At 39.3% G+C, this 20,229-nt stretch overlaps 1 protein-coding gene across 1 annotated transcript; it reads right to left on the bottom strand.

The window, feature by feature from the left end:
• Nucleotides 1-2,985: 2,985 nt before the first annotated feature.
• RAB32 (RAB32, member RAS oncogene family) lies at nucleotides 2,986-18,541 on the bottom strand. Its single transcript, XM_031012587.3, has 3 exons — nucleotides 18,141-18,541; nucleotides 8,220-8,497; nucleotides 2,986-3,493 (listed from the first exon to the last, which is right to left on the bottom strand). The coding sequence occupies exons 1-3, from the start codon at nucleotides 18,388-18,390 to the stop codon at nucleotides 3,344-3,346; spliced, it is 678 nt and encodes a 225-aa protein (XP_030868447.1). The 5' UTR covers nucleotides 18,391-18,541; the 3' UTR covers nucleotides 2,986-3,343.
• Between the last annotated feature and the right edge of the window lie 1,688 nt (nucleotides 18,542-20,229).

Genomic DNA, 20,229 nt, shown 5'->3' with positions numbered 1-20,229 from the left:
TAGGCAGCAGAAGGAAATAAAGGGTATTCAGTTAGGAAAAGAGGAAGTCAAATTGTCCCTGTTTGCAGATGACATGATTCTATATCTAGAAAACCCCACTGTCTCAGCCCAAAATCTCCTTAAGCTGATAAGCAACTTCAGCAAAGTCTCAGGATACAAAATCAATGTACAAAAATCACAAGCATTCTTATACACCAATAACAGACAAACAGAGAGCCAAATCATGAGTGAACTCCCATTCACAATTGCTTCAAAGAGAATAAAATACTTAGGAATCCAACTTACAAGGGACGTGAAGGACCTCTTCAAGGAGAACTACAAACCACTGCTCAAGGAAATAAAAGAGGATACAAACAAATGGAAGAACATTCCATGCTCATGGGTAGGAAGAATCAATACCGTGAAAATGGCCATACCGCCCAAGGTAATTTATAGATTCAATGCCATCCCCATCAAGCTACCAATGACTTTCTTCACAGAATTGGAAAAAACTACTTTAAAGTTCATATGGAACCAAAAAAGAGCCCGCATCGCCAAGTCAATCCTAAGACAAAAGAACAAAGCTGGAGGCATCGCACTACCTGACTTCAAACTATACTACAAGGCTACAGTAACCAAAACAGCATGGTACTGGTACCAAAACAGAGATACAGATCAATGGAACAGAACAGAGCCCTCAGAAATAACGCCGCATATCTACAACTATCTGATCTTTGACAAACCTGACAAAAACAAGCAATGGGGAAAGGATTCGCTATTTAATAAATGGTGCTGGGAAAACTGGCTAGCCATATGTAGAAAGCTGAAACTGGATCCCTTCCTTACACCTTATACAAAAATTAATTTAAGATGGATTAAAGACTTAAACGTTAGACCTAAAACCATAAAAACCCTAGAAGAAAACCTAGGCATTACCATTCAGGACATAGGCATGGGCAAGGACTTCATGTCAAAAACACCAAAAGCAATGGCAACAAAAGCCAGAATTGACAAATGGGATCTAATTAAACTAAAGAGCTTCTGCACAGCAAAAAGAAACTACCATCAGAGTGAACAGGCAACCTACAAAATGGGAGAAAATTTTCGCAACCTACTCATCTGACAAAGGGCTAATATCCAGAATCTACAATGAACTCTAACAAATTTACAAGAAAAAAACAACCCCATCAAAAAGTGGGCAAAGGATATGAACAGACACTTCTCAAAAGAAGACATTTATGCAGCCAACAGACACATGAAAAAATGCTCATCATCACTGGCCATCAGAGAAATGCAAATCAAAACCACAGTGAGATACCATCTCACACCAGTTAGAATGGCAATCATTATAAAGTCAGGAAACAACAGGTGCTGGAGAGGATGTGGAGAAATAGGAACACTTTTACACTGTTGGTGGGACTGTAAACTAGTTCAACCACTGTGGAAGTCAGTGTGGCGATTCCTCAGGGATCTAGAACTAGAAATACCATTTGACCCAGCCATCCCATTACTGGGTATATACCCAAAGGACTATAAATCATGCTGCTATAAAGACACATGCACACGTATGTTTATTGCGGCACTATTCACAATCACAAAGATTTGGAACCAACCGAAATGTCCAACAATGATAGACTGGATTATGAAAATGTGGCACATATACACCATGGAATAGTATGCAGCCATAAAAAATGATGAGTTCATGTCCTTTGTAGGGACGTGGATGAAATTGGAAATCATCATTCTCAGTAAACTATCGCAAGGACACAAAACCAAACACCACGTGTTCTCACTCATAGATGGGAATTGAGCAATGAGAACACATGGACACAAGAAGGGGAACATCACACTCTGGGGACTGTTGTGGGGTTGGGGGAGGGGGGAGGGATAGCATTAGGAGATATACCTAATGCTAAGTGACGAGTTAATGGGTGCAGCACACCAGCATGGCACATGTATACATATGTAACTAACCTGCACACTGTGCACATGTACCCTAAAACTTAAAGTATAATAATAATAATAATAAAGGAAGAAGTAAGTTTGGACTTTTCTTAAATCAGTAAGTTGGACATGATATAAGTAAGTCCCTTAAAAATAAAAGGCAAAAGTGAACAAAGTTTTCTAAGGCAGAAAAGTACATCCCATATTACCTTTCTATTATAGAATTATACTAATTCAAAAGTAAGACTTTGGTCAAAATATTTATTATTTTCATTAATTGGCTTAAATGGTAATGCAGACATTGTGAGTCTGCCTTAAGTTTCTTAGATATTATACTTTAAATGTCCCGACCCTTATATAAAACCACACATGACCTAGTGTCTTTCACAATTCATACTATAGAAGCTCAGATTTAATTGTATATGCTTTGAAATACTTTCTCTCCTTGACCATTGCTATCACAGACTTGAGAAACAATTGCAACCATCATATCGCTTAGGCCCTCAGTTATGAACATAAACACACAGGAAGAAGAGAGAAAGGACTAGGGAGAGAGAAGAAGAAATGCTCATTTATATAGTTTGCAAGGGGTAGTAACCATATCCAGAAGGAAACATCCATAATACAGATGTGCTATGAGTACTTTTTCAGTCATTAAGAAGGTCATTTTAATGTATTTAAGAAGAGCGACCACACGCCACACCAGCTATGAATGGTTAAGTTAGTTATATGTAAGGAAAATAATTTTACACGAAGTTTCAAAAGGTTTGTTTGTTTTGCTTTGTTTTGTTTTAAGAAAGAGGTTCTCACTCTGTTGCTCAGGCTGGAGTGCCATGGTGCAATCATAGCTCACTGTGACCTCAAACTTCTGAGCTCAAGTGATCTTCCTGCCTCACCTTCTTAAAGTGCTGGAATTATAGGCATGAGCCACCATACCTGGCCTTTCCAAAGTTTTGAATAGAAAATCGCTAAAGAGAAACCTCAAGCCTTTGTGGCTAATAGAACCTAAAAACCCCCCTAAAAAGCAAGGATGCAATAAGATGGCAAAAATAAGACTCAAAATGACCATAAGACTGGAGGTAACATTTTATTACCACCCCAGCACTTACACTAAAAGCTACAACTTGGAAGCCTTACCAAATCCTGAGGAATTGTCATATAAAAATGTTTAAAAGGATGTAAACATTATCTTCCATATGATGGCAACAATGACAAAAGCCTAATTGTCATCTGTTAAGTTACAGAGCCACTAGCAGGGATACTTCTCCCAAAGTTCCATTTTCAAATAAGTGCAGGCGCCCAGTGGTGCTGCCTTTTGAAGTGCCACCTGTGGGAAGACTCCCAGCTAACATGACATCTGTAACCCATTCTCAGGAACTTCTTCAGAGCTGAGGCCCACACAAGAGAAGCAGAAGCCGTATCAGCAACACTGGGATTTGTTCTCTGCTCTCAAGGTCTCTTGATCTAGCTTAATTTTGTCCACATCGTTTTCTTCATTAGGAAAGCTTTGGTGGTTTACAAGAATCTTCTCCACTAGGAACCGGGCAGCTTCCTCTATGTTTATGTTATCCTGTAACGCAGAAATGAAGAACAGGATTAATTTTTAGGATTAACTCTTAGAATAAGGCATTAAGAGTATGAATGGGACCAGGAAAATCTGTTAGAGGTGGCAGCAAGTGCACAGCCACTTTCCTCTAATACTAAAGTGTGTGCCCACTTAGAGTTGAATGTTAAAGAATAATGTGGCGATGGAAAGAATTCCCTTATTTTTATGAAGGACACCTTTTCTGATGTTCCTATCTTAAACCTTTGCCACTGAGGTTCCATGAGCTATCTCGATGGTTGAAAATGAATCTTTGCTCTGGGCTGCAATTCATATAATGAAGCCATTCCAAATAAAAAAATTCCTGCCCTTGAATATCTAATTCAAGCAGTCAGGATACACTGTGAAAAAAACTGAAAGGGCTCAAACAACATTAAAATGTGATAAATGTATCATGTCATTTTTCCATCTCTAAGTACCAATTATTCCTTTTAGTTGTCATGTATAAATTAGCCTGAAACAATGTTGTCAGTGCAATGTCCATTAAGGACACCCTAAGGAATTATTAGCCGTCACAGCATTTGTGCGACTGAATTATAAGTTATCATTAAATACACAGTAGGTAACACATTGCAAAAACTGTGCTTATTTTTAAATATATTTAACTGTTCATTTTTAAATAATTTCGGATTTACAAAAACATTGCAAAAAAAGTAAACATTCCTACCATTCACACATATTTCTCAAATGTTAACATCTTAGATAACCAGAATACAACTATCAAAATCAGGAAATTACATAATAGTGTTGTATCAGTGTTAGTCTAAAAAGCTTACTCAAATTGCATCAATTATCTCAATGCCCTATTTCAGATCCAGGATCATAAGCTATATTTCACTGTTGTCATCCTGGTCTCTTTTACTCTCGAACAGTTCCTCATTCTCCTTGCTTTTCATGACCTTGACACTCTCAGAGAGCTCTGGCCGGTGAATATACCTCCATCTGTGATGTGATGTTTCCTTATCATTAAATTCAACGTATGTATTTTTGGCAGAAATAAAACACAAGTGATGTACCCTGCACAGTTTATCAGGAAGCACATTGCTTAAAGTTGTTTTTGCCATGTTTCTCCACAGAAAAGTTATTATTTTTCCCTTTGTACTTAGTGCAAATATGTAAATATCCTGTTTCTCACTGCACTTTTCCCCACTAATGTTATCATCAATTAATTCCTCCCTACAACAATCATCACTGTGGTGTTTAATGGTGACTTTTTTATTTCTGCCATTCCTTCTACATTTATTAGCTGGAATTCTACTGTTAGAAAGAGGTTCCACACAAGTATACATACGTAACTAACCTGCACATTGTGCACATGTACCCTAAAACTTAAAAGTATAATAAAAAAATAAAAATAAAAATAAAAATAAAAAAAAGAAAGAGGTTCCCTTCTCCCCCATTTCTTTATTCATTTGTTCATTTTTATCATGGATTATTAGTTTACTCTAGAAGTTGAACCCATTACAATAATTATTTAGTTTGTTGCTCAAATTGTCTTACATGTTTGGAGCTTGTATGGCAGTATCCTGTATCTTTGTCACATGTCCCCATCATTTCGTAAGCATTTCCTTAGTTTCTTGCACAACAAAATATCTCAGGCACATCTTTACTTGACTTGTTCCACCCGTCCTAAAATCAGACATTTCTCCAGAGATTCCCATTCTTTTTACTGGAGAATGATATTTAAAAACCGAATTTTGAGCACGAGGTAAGTTAATCGGTTCTGTGGTGTCATTCCTTTTAAGCCCTCTCAGCAGGTATGGCTAATAAATAAATGTATGTATACACACATGCATCTGTATCAACTTCTTTATCTGTTTACACATATGTGTGTGTACATACATATATCTATACACACTCACATATATATGCATATACTCTTACACACACACACATATGAAACCTGAAGCTCATATTAATGTCTAATCCAATCCAATGCTATGAGGTTCATTGTAGCCTTTTTCCTTATTTGTAAAGCCTTTCTCAGACAACAAGAAACCTAAAACAGCTGTGCTATTTACAGGCATCTTTCATAGCACTGAAACAAGCTTTTTATTTATTTTTTACCTCCACTCCCAAGATAAGTGTTAACTTTAATTCAAGTATTGATCTTTTGAATGTCCAAGTGACATTCAGTCCCAGCTATCCCCATTATATCAAATAATTATAAAATTCTCTAACTGTATTTGGAAGCAGTTGGTTAAAATTCCAATGTTAGTGTAATTAGTCACATGTTAATGTAATTCCCATATGTTAATATTATTAAAGTTTCATATTAGAAATCCATTATTTGCCATAAAGGCGAAATGATGAAATTTATTTGCAAAAGTTATCTTTTGCCTATGTTCCTAGTGAAATTCAGATGACTGCAATTCAAGCAAAAGTCAGATCTGAAGTTAGCTGCAGGCCAGCTCAGAAGTGTACCTTAGTGACATTTAGGCAGTACTTTAAGCCTTAACTCTAAGATTTTTAACCTAAATTTTTTTATTACTGTTATTCTCTTGGAACACGTCTGGTTTACTGCTAAGGAAATTCTACAGAAGGTGCTTCTATTATATTTGTACGGAAGCACAGAGCAAACTTGAAACTTTTACTCTTAACCAGTGTTTCACCTTTCACCTCTGCGTGTAATCCTATCCATACATAAAGTGAAACCGATGACTTACACAGTCACAAGCTACTAGTCACATGACGTCTTACATCTGGGGGCAAATCTGGATTTATTATTTGAAAGATTAAATAGAGCCTAAAGGGGAATTTTGTCTATCATTTATAAAACTCCTCCACCAAAATGCACACTAGCATAAGCAGTTATACTTACTGCCCTTTTTTTTTTTTTTTTTGTCTTTTTACAGCAAAGCTGGCAAGTAGAGCAAATCACCCAATAGGCATACAGAGCAGACAGAGGGCATGAGTGTCCAGAAGAACACGCCTGTAATCCTAGTGCTTTGGGAGGCTGAGGCAGGCAGATCACTCCAGCTCAGGAGTTTGAGTCCAGCCTGGGCAACACGGCAAAACTCTGTCTCTACTAAAAATGCAAAAAGTAGCTGGGCATGGTGGCACATGCCTGTGGTCCTAGCTTCTTGGGAGAATGAGGTGACTTCTCTATAAGAAGGCTTTCTTTCTGTGATTTTCTCCTTCGTGTCAGATTAAGTGCTCACATAGCACTCCTGGGCTTCATCTTTCTTCTATCACTATGTTTTATTTATGAAAGGAAATTTTAAGATGCTATATTTATTCAAACAATTAGCCTCCAGCTTAGGAGTGTACATTTCTGCCTGCAGTAGATAGTCTTTTTTTTCCCGGTGACTCCATTGTTGCGCAATATTTTTGGAGCGGTCTCCTTTTGTGCAGTCTCTCATTGCTTTGCTTTTATCCCGCAGATCATCACTGGCATCAAGCAGTTTCTCACTCTAAGGGTAAGTTTCTAGTAGAGCTAAACCTAATCTGATAGTAAATATCCAGAATGAGGTGGGTGATTTGGAGGAACAATGATACATACATACATATATAAAAACACCCGTAAACACACACAAGAAATCCACAGAACATAAACTAAAAGCTAGAACTGTGTTATGATTTCAACAAATTTATGGTATAATGTTTATCTGTCATCACAGAATTTTTCAAACATTTCATCATTCTTACATAAATCTGATTGTCACTAACCCCCTTATGTGAAACTTCCAATGCACGTAACTCTCCCCCAAACATTTTATATATGTATAATTTTCACCTTTTTTCTACATTTAGACTGTTAAGATTTTTTTTTTTTTTTGAGATGGGGTCTCACTTTGTCACCCAGGCTGGAGTGCAGTGGCATGATCTCGGCTCACTGCAACCTCTGCCTCCCAGACTCAAGTGATCCTCCAGCCTCAGCCTCCCGAGAAGCTAGGACCACAGGCATGCACCACCATGCTCAGCTACTTTGTGTATTTTTGGTAGAGACGGGGTTTCACCACGTTGCCCAGGCTGGTCTCGAACTCCCAGTTCAAGCGATCTGCCCGATCCGTCCGCCTCGGCCTCCCAGACTGCTAGGATTACAGGCATGAGCCACCATGCCCGGTCACTAGACTGTTAAGATTTTTGAAAGTCAACTTAGTGTTTTATTTTTTCCTTCAGAAAATATTTTATTCAGCTTTCCATAATAGACAAAAGAAAAAATTCTCACTCTACTGTTTATGAAGCATACCACAAATGTTGATACTTTCTGGCTGTTTCAAATCTTCCGTACACAGTTAACCTAAAACTCTTCAAACATCATCTGAATAAATCTCCTCTCTGATCTTTTCACATGGTCCTGCATGTGACACACATCTTCACCAGAGGCATCTTCCTATTCACTCAGCCTTTTGTAAAAACCAAAAATTCTTGTGCTTGACAATACCCCCAACCACTCTAGTTGCATGAGAAGTACCTCAGTTAAAAACTCAAACTCACAGAAAATGTCATTTGCTTTTTGCCCTAAATAACTCTTTTTGTTTTGATGGAAAATCTGCCCTTCTATTAGCCATTAGCCAATTTGGAAAGCAGTCCTGTTGTGGACTGAAAGAAGCTATAACACATCCATGCTACACTTCTCATTTTCCAGACTTTCAAACACCACTCACATAAATATATCTAAATACTTTACAGTTACAGCTCAGATTTATGAGCTAGAAAGCAAAAGATGCATAAGCAAAGCAGATCTCACCTTTGCAGAGGTTTCAAACCATCCGGCAAAGCCATGTTCTTTGCAGAATTGGTCCACCTGGGAAGGACTCTGGCTACTGTCCTTGTTCTGGTCACATTTGTTAGCCAAGAGGACAGCAGGGATAGGGCTGCCATTTGGAAGATGAACTTTACTATCCAGATCACTTTTCCATTTTAAGACTGCCTCAAATGTGGAACTTCTTGATATATCAAAGACTACAAAAGCACCAACAGCTTCCTTGTAGTATACTCGGGTCATGTTGCCAAATCGCTCCTGCCCTAGACATAAATATAAGAAAAAATTAAAAACTTGTAATTCAGACAGGGTCTACATTTAGGTATAACCCCTTTTACCCCAAGAGCAACACTATGAACAAATGTCTTCCATTCCACAGCAACATAACCTGGTGTGATTAAGGCTATCCATACAGACCATGACCCATAGAGCAGATGTGTCTGATAATTTGGTTTAAGTACATAATGAATTAGTTTTATGTTCTGTACAACATATTCTCCATAAAAACCAATATGACAATATTTAAAGCTACAAAGTCTGTCATTTATTCCGACTCGTCTCCCCTTAGTCTAAGAGAAGAGAGGCACTAAAGGAAAACATAAAGCTGGAAGTAGAGGAAGAAGAGACAAGAATAGAAGAAATGAAGCCTGCAGGAAGGAGATAAGTGCAGTGGGTAACATGCTAGTCAAATAGATTAGGGCTGGACATGAGATAAAGTAGCTCATGTTCTCAACTCATCTCTCCTTCATATCTCTAGCCCATACCCACTTCTGACTCAATATGCAAGATTTCACTCCTGTAAGTAGTAGATACATGAAAATCTATTTCAGAACAAAAAGCACAACTGGTTGTGTTGTTACAAGAAGAATCAATTCCAGGGTTCTTCAAATATCATTGTACTTTTAAAATAATTTATGTCAAACACTTTGGGAAAAATATGCTTTGTACATTATATAGGACTTTGCAAAGCGTTCTCTTACTATCTGCTATTGTACTAATCTTTGGCATAGGAAAGACCCTTCTTTTCATCTGACAGATGTAACAACAGGAAAATGGATGCTTGGCCAGGATTATAGTGGCACTGACTAAAGAAGACAGGACTAGAATCCAGGTCTTCTGACTCCCACACACCTATAGAAGTGGGATGCTAGCCTTTCTGAACTATCTTGCAGTTGCCTTGACTTAGTTACTGACTACAGTGTGAAGGAAAAATGATTGGCAATCAATGCACATCTAAGATGTATCACTCTGTTCTATGATAAAGACACTTTCCTCTTGAAACACATGAGCAACAGGCTTTATCTACATTTTATTGATACATTTTCTCTGCACAGATGCAAAGATACCCCAAAATATAAAATTCTTCCTTCTCCAAACTCTACAATGCAATTTTATATATTGTTTTAGGAAATAATGGAAGAAGAATAAAACAATGGTCAAACGTGAATGCATAAATTTAAGGTTTGTTTTGTGATGACTCCTCATATGGTTTAACTGAAGCTGTACTGTAATAGTCCAAAGGTCTAAATTTTACTGTAACAAATGGTCACACATGAAACCCTACTATTATGCTCATATTTTATTGTAATGTAAATCTGACCATTATATAGTTCATTGGCTCATAATGCTGACATTTATAAAAACTTAGATGATATGCCAACTGTTCAAAATCGCTATTCTGCAGAAAGACTATATGCATTGAAATGATTCAGACTCCAATTTCAAATGCAGTGCACACATTACCAACCACTTCCATTTTTATATAATGTAATTATTGAATATGAAAAGACTAAGCAACAAGATATGATAGTCTTAAATTAGGAAATTGAAAAAGTAAGATTTCAGGATAATTACATGGTAATAAACTATTCCTTTGGACTATATCTTTAATTTAGAAAAGAGAGTGGGGTGCCAAATGAGTAAAAGAACAGTTAGAAACCTAGAAGTTAACAAAGAGTTGTTAAACTCTGGTGACTGTTGCTTTCTTTTTTTTTTTTTTGTGAATCATCTGTAAATTTCAAGTATTTCCTTTTACTAGTAAGTCTTATTTAAATATTTACTCATATAACCTTTCTGGTAAGCACAAGAAAATCAGAAATGTTTATGACAAGTAATTTAGAAGAAGATCCTGTGGCTTAAAAATATTAATTCATTTTCTTTGGTTCCCAAGATTAGGATTCAAAATTTGGTGGCAGTCCTGACATCAGAGTGTACTTTTTAAACAACCACACTATATGGCAAATTAAAAGTGTCAATTACATGGTTAAATAAGTGAAAACAAAAGGCAATGGCTAAGAGAAAAAATGCAAACTGTTTATCTGACAAAGGGCTTGTACCCAGAATATATAAAAATCTCAAGACTCCCAAAGAAGATTAAAAAAAATTAATAATGTAAGCAAAAGATTGGAACAGACAGTTTACCAAAAAATGTATGTGATGAAAAAATAAGCACAGGAAAAGATGTTCAACATCATTACTCACTGGAGAAATGTAAATATAAATCACAACATGACACTTCACACCCACAAGAATGGCTAAAATTAAGAAGTCTGAATACACCAAGTGTTGACCAGGATGTGGACAACTGGAACTCTCAAAGTCACGTTCATTATGTTCACAGATGCCAAATAAAATGTCAATCAACAGATTGACATGGATAAAAACTATCGTCTAGTTATACAACGAAATACAGCTCAACAATAGAAAGGAAACGAACAAAACCATGGATACAAGCAACAACATGGATGTATTTCAAAATCATTATGCTTTATAAAAGAATCCAGGTCAAAGTGCAGGTGGGTAATGTTACATGAGTTCATTCATATCAAATTGAAAAAAGTGCAAACTATGCCAATACAGTAAGAGAAAGCAGATAAATGGTTGCCTTGGGAAAGGCAGGGTATATATATTCCAAAGGGGCAAGAGAAAAACACTTTTGCGATGATAAAAAATATTTGAAATATTGACTATAGTGATGTAAAAACTTTTCAAATTGTACTGCTTATTGTATGTCAATTATACCTCCATAAAAGTATATAAAATAATACCTACATTCGAGGGTCACTGAGAGGGTTAAACTTAGTCCCTGCCTAAGGCTTCCAGGGCAGTTTGATGAACTACAGCCAATGGCCTAATCCAGCTAGAAAAAGTTTTACTGGACTTCAGTCACCCTTATTTGTTTACGTATTGTCTATGTCTGTTTTTGACCTACAATGGCAGAGTTGAGTAGTAGCCACATAGATGAAATGGCCTACAAAACCTAAAATACTTGTCAGGCCCTTTACAGAAAACGTAGCTGACTTCTGTTTTAGGAGGCTAAGAATATTCTATATCTTGAAGTGGAGATGGTATATAAAAATTCATAAATGTATCCATTTAGGGTCTATGCATGTTAAGTTATACTTCAAGTTCAAAACAGCGTAAAATGCCAGGTAAGCCCTGCATAAACGTCAGCTATTATTAAGTGCTCCACAAATTTATTGCATGATGAAAGCCTGAGTATGCTTTTTAAAAATGGCACATTAAACATGTGAAAGCTTTAAACTATAAGCTCGTTATGTGCTATACCCTGTAATGGTAAAAATGGTTTGCAGAGAAAAACAAACTTGATAAAAGTCCAACTATACCCCGGATTCAAAATGCCAAGCACCCAAATTCAAGAAACCTCAGGCAAGAAACTTTTTTGGCTTAACTATGCCAACTGGTCTCAGGGATCTTTAGGGATCACTAAGTGCTCCTGGCTCTAACATTGATATTTTAGGTTCCCGTATTACAACTTGAACGTTATACCGATTTTCTATATATTCTACAATCACTGAATCCAGACAGCAATGGGAATAAAATGTAAATAACCCAGCATCAAAAGGCCAAGACCATGTATTTAGGGAAATAGTTTATTTTCTAAAATAATAGTAAAATATACTTTCTATTTTAATGAATTTGTAATCTCTTTTTAAGAAATTCTTAACTAATTCATTAGTGCTTCAGAGATGGTAAAGCAAGTTAAAAAACAAAAATTTCCAAAACACATGAAGTTTAATTATGGAGTGGGAAAAGATAAGATGAATTTAAAATAATAATTGTAACATAAAATTAAGGGTTGCTCTCCAAAAACCTAAGTAGGTGTAACCTATATTTAACTATGTTGCTTCAAAGATTTACAACACATAGATATGCTAAGTTCCTCCAGTTGTAAAACTAACTTAAATCATGTACAAAGTATCATTTTTGCTCATCTACCACCTTTTGAAACAGAGATTAAATAAATCTGTAAAGTAAAAGAGTAACAAAACCGAATGAAAAAAATAGGAAAACCACTACAGATGACGCTTAAGAAAAATATCTGGATAGAAGTGAGCGAAAATAATGGGGAAGAGGAGAATACATGGGCATCTGTTAATTAGAAAGACTGTTAGAGCCTTAAACTAAACCCTTGCCATCCATTTATTTTCATGTTGGTCTGTCTTTCTCAAGATCAGTAAAAGAACAGTGAAAAAACTAGATATTTGCAGCCTACGCAACTATTAAAAAGCACAAAAAAACTTTTAAAAATATAATTGAATAACAGAATTCTAAAACAACTTTACCTTGTTCTTTCTTCTCACCCTCCAGAAGTCTCCCCAAATTTATATCTATGCACTTCTTTCACCATCCAAGAGAAGATCTCTACAAACCTAAGATAACTTAAACTTGTGGACGTAGCCCACTCTCTATTACTTAAGTGTTGATTTAGTATGAAATCCTCATTATTTTAAGGAAATGCTATTCCTGGGCTATAAATCTGAGACCTTCAAATCTTCCTTCTTTGGAAGAATACTTAAATCTCTCAATCTTTAGTAAGTGCCTGGGAATATGTATTAATTGTGCTTTGTTTTTCTATATTTCATGATGTTTTGACAACTTGGGGCACTGTGGGCCTGGGGTGGGACTGACCCTCCCACGGTTAGCTAATTTCTATAGACAGCAAAGGAGCTATCTTGGAGCACTCCTTTGATATGCACACCATATCAGTCAGCCCATCAATCCTAAATCCATACCCTCCCACCTGTCTCCTTGCACCAGGCTCCTGCAGTCTGGGACACTATCCCCTGTCCCAAATCACCCCAGGGCCCGATACTTGACAACTAGAGACCACTCCTATCGCCCAGAGTACACCAAAATTATTCAAACTAGCCAATCCTCAACTTGCCCAGCTTACCTACCCTACCTCACTGGTTCCTTCCTGCAAAAGCCACAGTAAAAGCTCCAGCCCACGCATTTTCCTTGCTCCTTCCTTCTCATGACCAACCCTGCTGCTTTTCCCTGTGGTCTCGTGTGGTGTGGCATAATGTGCCCCCACTCTTGGGAACTGTAATAAACTATCTTTCCAATGGCAATCCATCTCCTGATCTGATGTCCCCATCATATCTGACTAAAAACAAAATCCTGGGTACATTTATAACAGAATGAGACTCACTAAAATTTTCATATCAAAAGCTTAAGAAAATTGGAAGGTCAAGACAACATACACATGACTAATTTCATGATAACCAGAACATTTGAAAATTCCGAAAAGTATTTGTGCTGCTGTTTTGACATCAATAAACCAAAATTCTGCTATCCTTTTAAAAGCGTATTGCTTTCATATCTGAGTCATGAAACCTGTCTCCTTACAAGTTACTATACCTCTCTGTGTTTAGATTACAGGACCACTAAAACCTACAATTCATTCAACTCAAAAGGTAGAATGGCAAGTGGCTGAGAGCAAAGGAAAGTTGTAGAACTTCCTATCAGTGCTCTACTATCTCTACTGTTAACCTGAGCACCTTTTAGCTTATGAGGGCTAATTGAGGCAGTGAAGAATGGTAACATATTCAAAACGGAAGGGCAACAGGACTGCCATTATCAGGGGAATTTCCATGTGCAGTAATACAAATATGTTACTATGCTGACCAGCTGCCTGCCTGGACAATTGTGAATGGATAGCCCAGACTGTGGCACTCAAAGGTGTCTCAGGACTCAGGAACAGTGAAAGATTTACAGATGTAAATGGGCCAGTAGGCTTTGCTTATAATTCAGCACAGCAATTGAGCTTGAATAAGGCTGAGGATGGCAAGATAGTACAAGAGCCAGATTACCCATATGTAACAAAGATTTTAAAAAGCCTTGTAAATGACCTGGTATGTAATCAGCCACCAATAAACACTGGAAACTTAACTGCAGGATCTGTGTTTAAGATGGAGACTACAATTAATTGCATAGACTAATTCCTCAAAGCACGGCTTCTTCATAATTAGAAATATGTGTATATGTGACTGAAAACTACCTTTAAAATCAGGAAAGTGTCAGAGGTAATATTGCAGATTCTTGCTCATGAAGGATGATAGGAGAGTTATGAAAAAAAAGACAAAGGGAGATTACTAGGTATACTAATTGACAAAGTATAAGATGCAGCAAGGCAATCAGGATCCACATTCTATTTTGGATGGGAATCAAAACAATGTAAAATAAGTTTAGGCATAAATTATATGGTTTATATCTTCCAAGCACACATTTTATGCTTGGGTAAATATCATTTATATGAACTTCAGAGCAGACTGTTCCAAATTTGTCCTTTGGCCCAAAGGAGAGTTACTCATTCAGATTTGTATTAAAAAATGTTGATCCTAAAAAGCAAATCACTCAGTCAATACATGAAGGCTAAAGTATACTAGACCTAAATGGACAAACTTGTTTTTTTAAGATTTAACTTAGACCAGTCTTTCAATTTGCCTGAAAAATTCTATAGTGACTAATAAGCAATAAGCATATAATAGTAAACCAAATACTACTTTACCTACACTGAGCATTAAAAGGAAGATCAGAGACATCTCTTGCTATATCTTGAGTATGCATTTATTAAGATCTCTGTAAATTGTTATCAAAGACTTCAAGATTTTAGTATATTTCAGTTATGTTTTGAGCAGCAGTCCCAAAGTACGTGTGAGTTAAGAGATGGCAATTGTCTAACACAAAAACTGCACTAAACTGCATCTGTATTTTAAAGCCAGATTCCTTCAATGCCGTAAGAACAGATTTGTGTATCTGAGGATCACAGTGGTTCTTAACTTGAAGAGTTCAGCTGAATATGCTGGGCTACATGTGTAGAAAACATTTGATAATTCTAGCCTATCATACTTGCCAAAGCTTTCAACCATAGAGATTTGTCATAATTTCTTTACTACCTTGCCCTCTCACTGAAGCAACCAAAAAAAAAAAAAAAAAAAAACCTAACTAGTAAAAACACCACACCTTAACTTAGTTATGGCAAGTAGCTGGCTCTATCTACTATTGTGCAATCAAAGAATATTTCTATTATTTGAGAATTAAATATGATCCAACTTTGTTACTACATAAGGCAAGTATGCTTAGCCATGGGGGAAGTTTGTGGAGCAGCCATCAGTTTGCCTTCATTACATCATCATTACTTAATTCAAATGGTATGAGCTGAGATTCACTAGTAGCTCAAATATTCAAATCAAACAGTTAGTAATGTAGTTCTCCAAACTTTAGGCTAAGGATTTTTTGTTTTGTTTTGCTTTTTTTGGTCTCTAAAACAGTTTTTTTTGGTTTTTGTTTGTTTTTGGTCTCTCACTAAGCTATTTTTCTCCCTCACTTTCCTTATATTAAAATTCTATCTCTGAAAATCTTACTTATCATGTGAGCCTAATAATTTCTATAAATTTACCTCTAATTTTGTAAATTGCTGGTCTGTACTTGCTGTATGGGACAACAATACCTGTTGAAACAATATCTAACATCCAGAAATCCCTTTTGGAGATCTTAAACTTCTGTTTTCCTTCCTGGCAAAACTCAAGCTTTGGATTTAGTGAAAAGTACAAGGATATCCCATCCAGGCAGATGTGTATCAGAGTCTGATAAAAAACTAGATATGACCCCTTCCTGTCATTCGAGGTCTGTGATTAATAAAAAAAGAAGAGGTGATACCAGAAAGAAAATTTGTATCTTACTCCTGCTTTTACTTTCTCAAGTTTCTAACTATAAACACTTAAAAATCTAGTTACTCATACTGATTTACCAGCAGTAGGACCCAATTGTAATTTAATAACAAAATGCCATAATTTACATAAAGAGTAAGGCAAGGTCAATCACCCTTGTAAGCAAGGTTTTAAAACCATCTTTGTGAAAATCCTCAGCTATGCTGCAGATTCCTGGAGAATGACCGTCACATGGTAAGGCAACCTTTAGAATCCATGACTTTGTCAAGAAGCAGAAATACTGCTCATTAGGGTTCTGTGCAACGGCAGGAAGTGTTTCGAAAAAACTTCTGGCTTCAAAGATGACTTTTCAAACGAACTTTTGGTTTTTGTTAACAAAAAATAACAACAAAAAGCTGAGTCCCTGGCTGATTACTCCTTTTCTCTGAGCAACTGAGTTGCATACATTTATTCTCCTGTCTGAGGGACAGAAATGTGCTCTTAAATGAATGAGTTATAGGTTACAATTATTTAGTACTCTTTCTTATGTAACAAGCTATAAATGACAAGAGCACTACCTGGCAGACAGACAGTAGACCTGTGATTCCCCCCAACCACTCTGCTACCAGTCAGGTAGCTATACCTTCTATGGGCTTCAGTGTAGGGACTGTAGAATGAAGGGTGGCCTCAGGTGTCCTCTAACCCAAAACCGGCTCCCATTCTAATGCTGTACTGCAGACTGTGCTTCTTAACACCTGTAATGATTGAACAGAGTAATTTTCGTACTTTTTTTTTTTTTTTCTGAGATAGGGTCTCACTCTGTTGACCAGGCTGGAGTACAGCAGTGAGAACACAGCTCACTGAAGCCTTGACCTCTCCTAGGGTCAAGTGATCCTCCTGCCTCAGGCTCCTGAGTAGCTGGGACTACAGGCACGCATGACCACACTTGTCTAATTTTTTGTATGTACGTATGTGTATATATGTATGTATGTATTTTGTAGAGACAGGGTCTCACTAACAGCCCAGGCTGGTCTTGAACTCCTGTGCTCATGCGATCCTCCAGTCTAGGCCTTCCAAAGTGCTGGGATTATAGGCGTGAGCCACTGGCGCTTGGCTTGGTACCATTTCTATGAACTTTCCAATAGTTAACATCATCTTAAAACGCCCACTCCCAACCACCACACCAGGCAAAGTTCAAGTGTTCATAAATCAGAGCAGAGGGAAATGTACCTCCTCAAACAGAACAAATGAGAGCAAATGGCAGAGAAACAGTGTATTGAGGAGTGGGGGGGGGGGGGGGGGGCAAGGGCACCAGGGATGGGACTAGGTGTTGGTTTAGCAAGAGAGGAAGGGGTGAGTGTAAGGTTTCAGAAAAGCTTTCCCAAATCTTCACGGAGTGTCTGTCCTCGGCTTCCGATGAGAGCAAAGTATTTGAGGAATGGAGTTTCCCTCACAAAGGCCAGTCTCAGAGCCAAGGCGGGTGGTGGAAAATGATCTGGAAAGGAACCTGGCTTTTGGTCTTGGTGGTGTCACTAACTAGGAGTGCAGCTTCGGGTTAAGTCACCCAATCCCTCTGAACTTGAGTTGAGGCTGAGAGGCGCCGGCCCGCTCCAAAGCAGCCTTCTCAACTAGTCCTGGTGTATGTATGATATACTTGCATTATTCAGAGTTCAAACTTCTGGAAAAGGCCCCCTGGCCTCCTCGCCTCCCTTCAGGAGAGCGAGCTCTGGCGTGCAGGACCTGCTCCAACTCCTATTGCCCATCCCATCCTCTGGGCCCCACCGAGTCCAGCCGACCGCGTCCATCGCATCTCGCCCTTGGATTGGGCCTCTCTCTTCTCCTAAAGGTACCCAGGCAGACAAGTTCAGGCAGAAAAGAAAAAGAAAAGAGGCAGAGAGGAGCCAGGCGGCCCGGCGGGGCTCTGGAGTGGGAAACTCGCGGCCGCGCTTACCCGCGATGTCCCACAGCTGCAGGCGCACCAGAGTCCTGCTGTCCCAGTTGAGGACCTTGAGGGCGAAGTCCACCCCGATGGTGGCCCGGTAGTGCTGGGAGAAGAGCTGGTGGACGTAGCGCTTGATGATGCTGGTCTTGCCCACGCCAAGCTCGCCGATCACCAGCACCTTGAAGAGGTGCTCGCGGGTCTCGGGCGCTGGGGCGGCGGCCGCCCCCAGGCCGGGGTCCCCGGCTCCCCCGCCCGCCATGAGCGCTGCGGCTGTCGGGCGCGCCTCGGCTCCGAATCTGGCCCCCTGCCCGGCCTCGCGATCTGCCGCCGCGCCCCCGGCGGCCGCGGAAACTCCCCCGAGGCCGGCCAGCCCTCCGCCGCGCCCGCTGACGCCGCCTGACCGGTCACAGGACCCGGAACCCGCCAGTGCTCGCGGCTCGGGCGGGGCTGGACGAGGGCAGGACAGGACGAGGGCAGGGCCTGGCGCCGGCTTGGGGAGGACCCTGCGCGAGGCGGCTCCCGCCCTGCGCCTCTGAAGCCTGGCCGGGCCCAACTGGACTTCCTCTCCCGGGCGGCGCCTCCTGGCGGTCGCGGCACGGAGGGAGGCCCAGACGCCCGCTGGTGGGCCTCCGGGGAGCCGGCCTGGAGCCTTTATGGGCCCCGGAGGTTCACTGGGGGCCTGAAGAGGCGCCGAGGTCGCTGAGCCCCCCCGGGGCCGGGGTCGGCGTGGGGTCCGGGCCCAGCCTGGAAGCCTCTGGCCTGGAAATCCACCTCCTGCCCTACTCTCCCCGCAGGGAGAGCCACACTTGCGGGCCTTGGCTTGGGTCGCGAGCAGTCCCCTTTAGATGGGAAAGGAAGTGGCACCGTGGCTTTGAACTTGACGAAGGACGGATAACACTGGGCTGGTAGTTCTGTTTTTAACTTTTTGAGTGAACCTCCATAGGGTTTTCCATAATGGCTGTTCCAGTGCACATTCCCACCACCAGTGTACAAGGAGGTTCCCTTTGCTCCGCACATCACCGACACTTATTATCGCTTATCTTTTTTATAACAGTCATCCTAGCAGGTGTGAGGAGATACCTAGTGGCTTTTCCCTGTTCATTAGTGATTTTGAGCGCCTTTTCTTATACCTGTTGGCAATTTGTACTTCCTCTGGAAAAAAAAAAAAAAAAGTCCATTCCGATCCTTTGCCCGTTAGTTAACTGGCTGTTTATTTATTTTGGCTGAGTTCTGTGAACGTAATGTATTTTGGATATTAACCCCTTATCAGATATATGGCTCACAAATATTTTCTCCCAATCTGTAGGCTGTTTTTTCATTTTGTTGATTATTTCCTATGCGGTGCAGAAGCATTTTAGTTGGATGAAGTCCCATTTATCTAGGTTTGCTTTGGTTGCCTGGGCTTTTGGTGTGATATTGCAAAAATCGTTGCTAAAGCCAGTGACCCAGCTATCCCTCTTCTGGGTGTATACCCAAAGGAAATGAAATCAGGATCTCAGAAATCGCTCTCAAGTTCATGCAGCATTATTCACAGTTGCGAAGATTTGGAAACAACCAAAGTGTCTGTTAACGATGAATGGATAAAGAAATTGTAATACATACATAGGCATGCACGCGCGCATATACACGGACGCACACACACACACAATGGAATATCATTCAGCATTTAGAAGGCGATCCTGACATTTGCAACAACATGGATAAACCTGGAGGACATTATGCTAAGCGAAATAAGCCAGACACAAAAAGAAAGATACTGTGCAATATCACTTATATGTGGAATCTTAAACACACACACACACACATACGGAATACATGGAAACAGTGGTTGTTACCAGGGGCAGGGAAGAAACGGAATGATGCAGGTCAAAGTGTACAAAGTTGCAGTTATACAGGATGAATAAGTCCTAAAGATCTAATGTAGCATGAGCGTTATAGTTAATAATATTGTATTTTAAACTAGAAATTTGCTAAGAGAGTAGACTGTAAGTGCTGTTACCATTAAAAAAAAAATTGCAGCCAGGTGTGGTGGCACCCACCTGTAGTCCCAGCTACCCAGGAGACTGAGGTGGGACGACTACCTGAGCCTGGGACATCC

Source organism: Gorilla gorilla, chromosome 5 (genome assembly GCF_029281585.2).
Source record: "Gorilla gorilla gorilla isolate KB3781 chromosome 5, NHGRI_mGorGor1-v2.1_pri, whole genome shotgun sequence".
In the NCBI taxonomy this organism is placed as follows: domain Eukaryota; kingdom Metazoa; phylum Chordata; class Mammalia; order Primates; family Hominidae; genus Gorilla; species Gorilla gorilla.
Note: the sequence above shows the minus strand (reverse complement) of the source record. Positions and strands in the feature narration are given on the sequence as shown.

Bases quoted from the DNA above. Each gene is read 5' to 3' on its own strand.
- RAB32 (XM_031012587.3), bottom strand. From the start codon at position 18,390: ATGGCGGGCGGGGGAGCCGGGGACCCCGGCCTGGGGGCGGCCGCCGCC. The intron at 8,498-18,140 runs GTAAGCGCGGCC...ATTTATGTCTAG, and splicing joins GCAGCTGTGGGACATCGCGG to GGCAGGAGCGATTTGGCAAC. The intron at 3,494-8,219 runs GTGAGATCTGCT...TCTGCGTTACAG, and splicing joins GGTTTGAAACCTCTGCAAAG to GATAACATAAACATAGAGGA.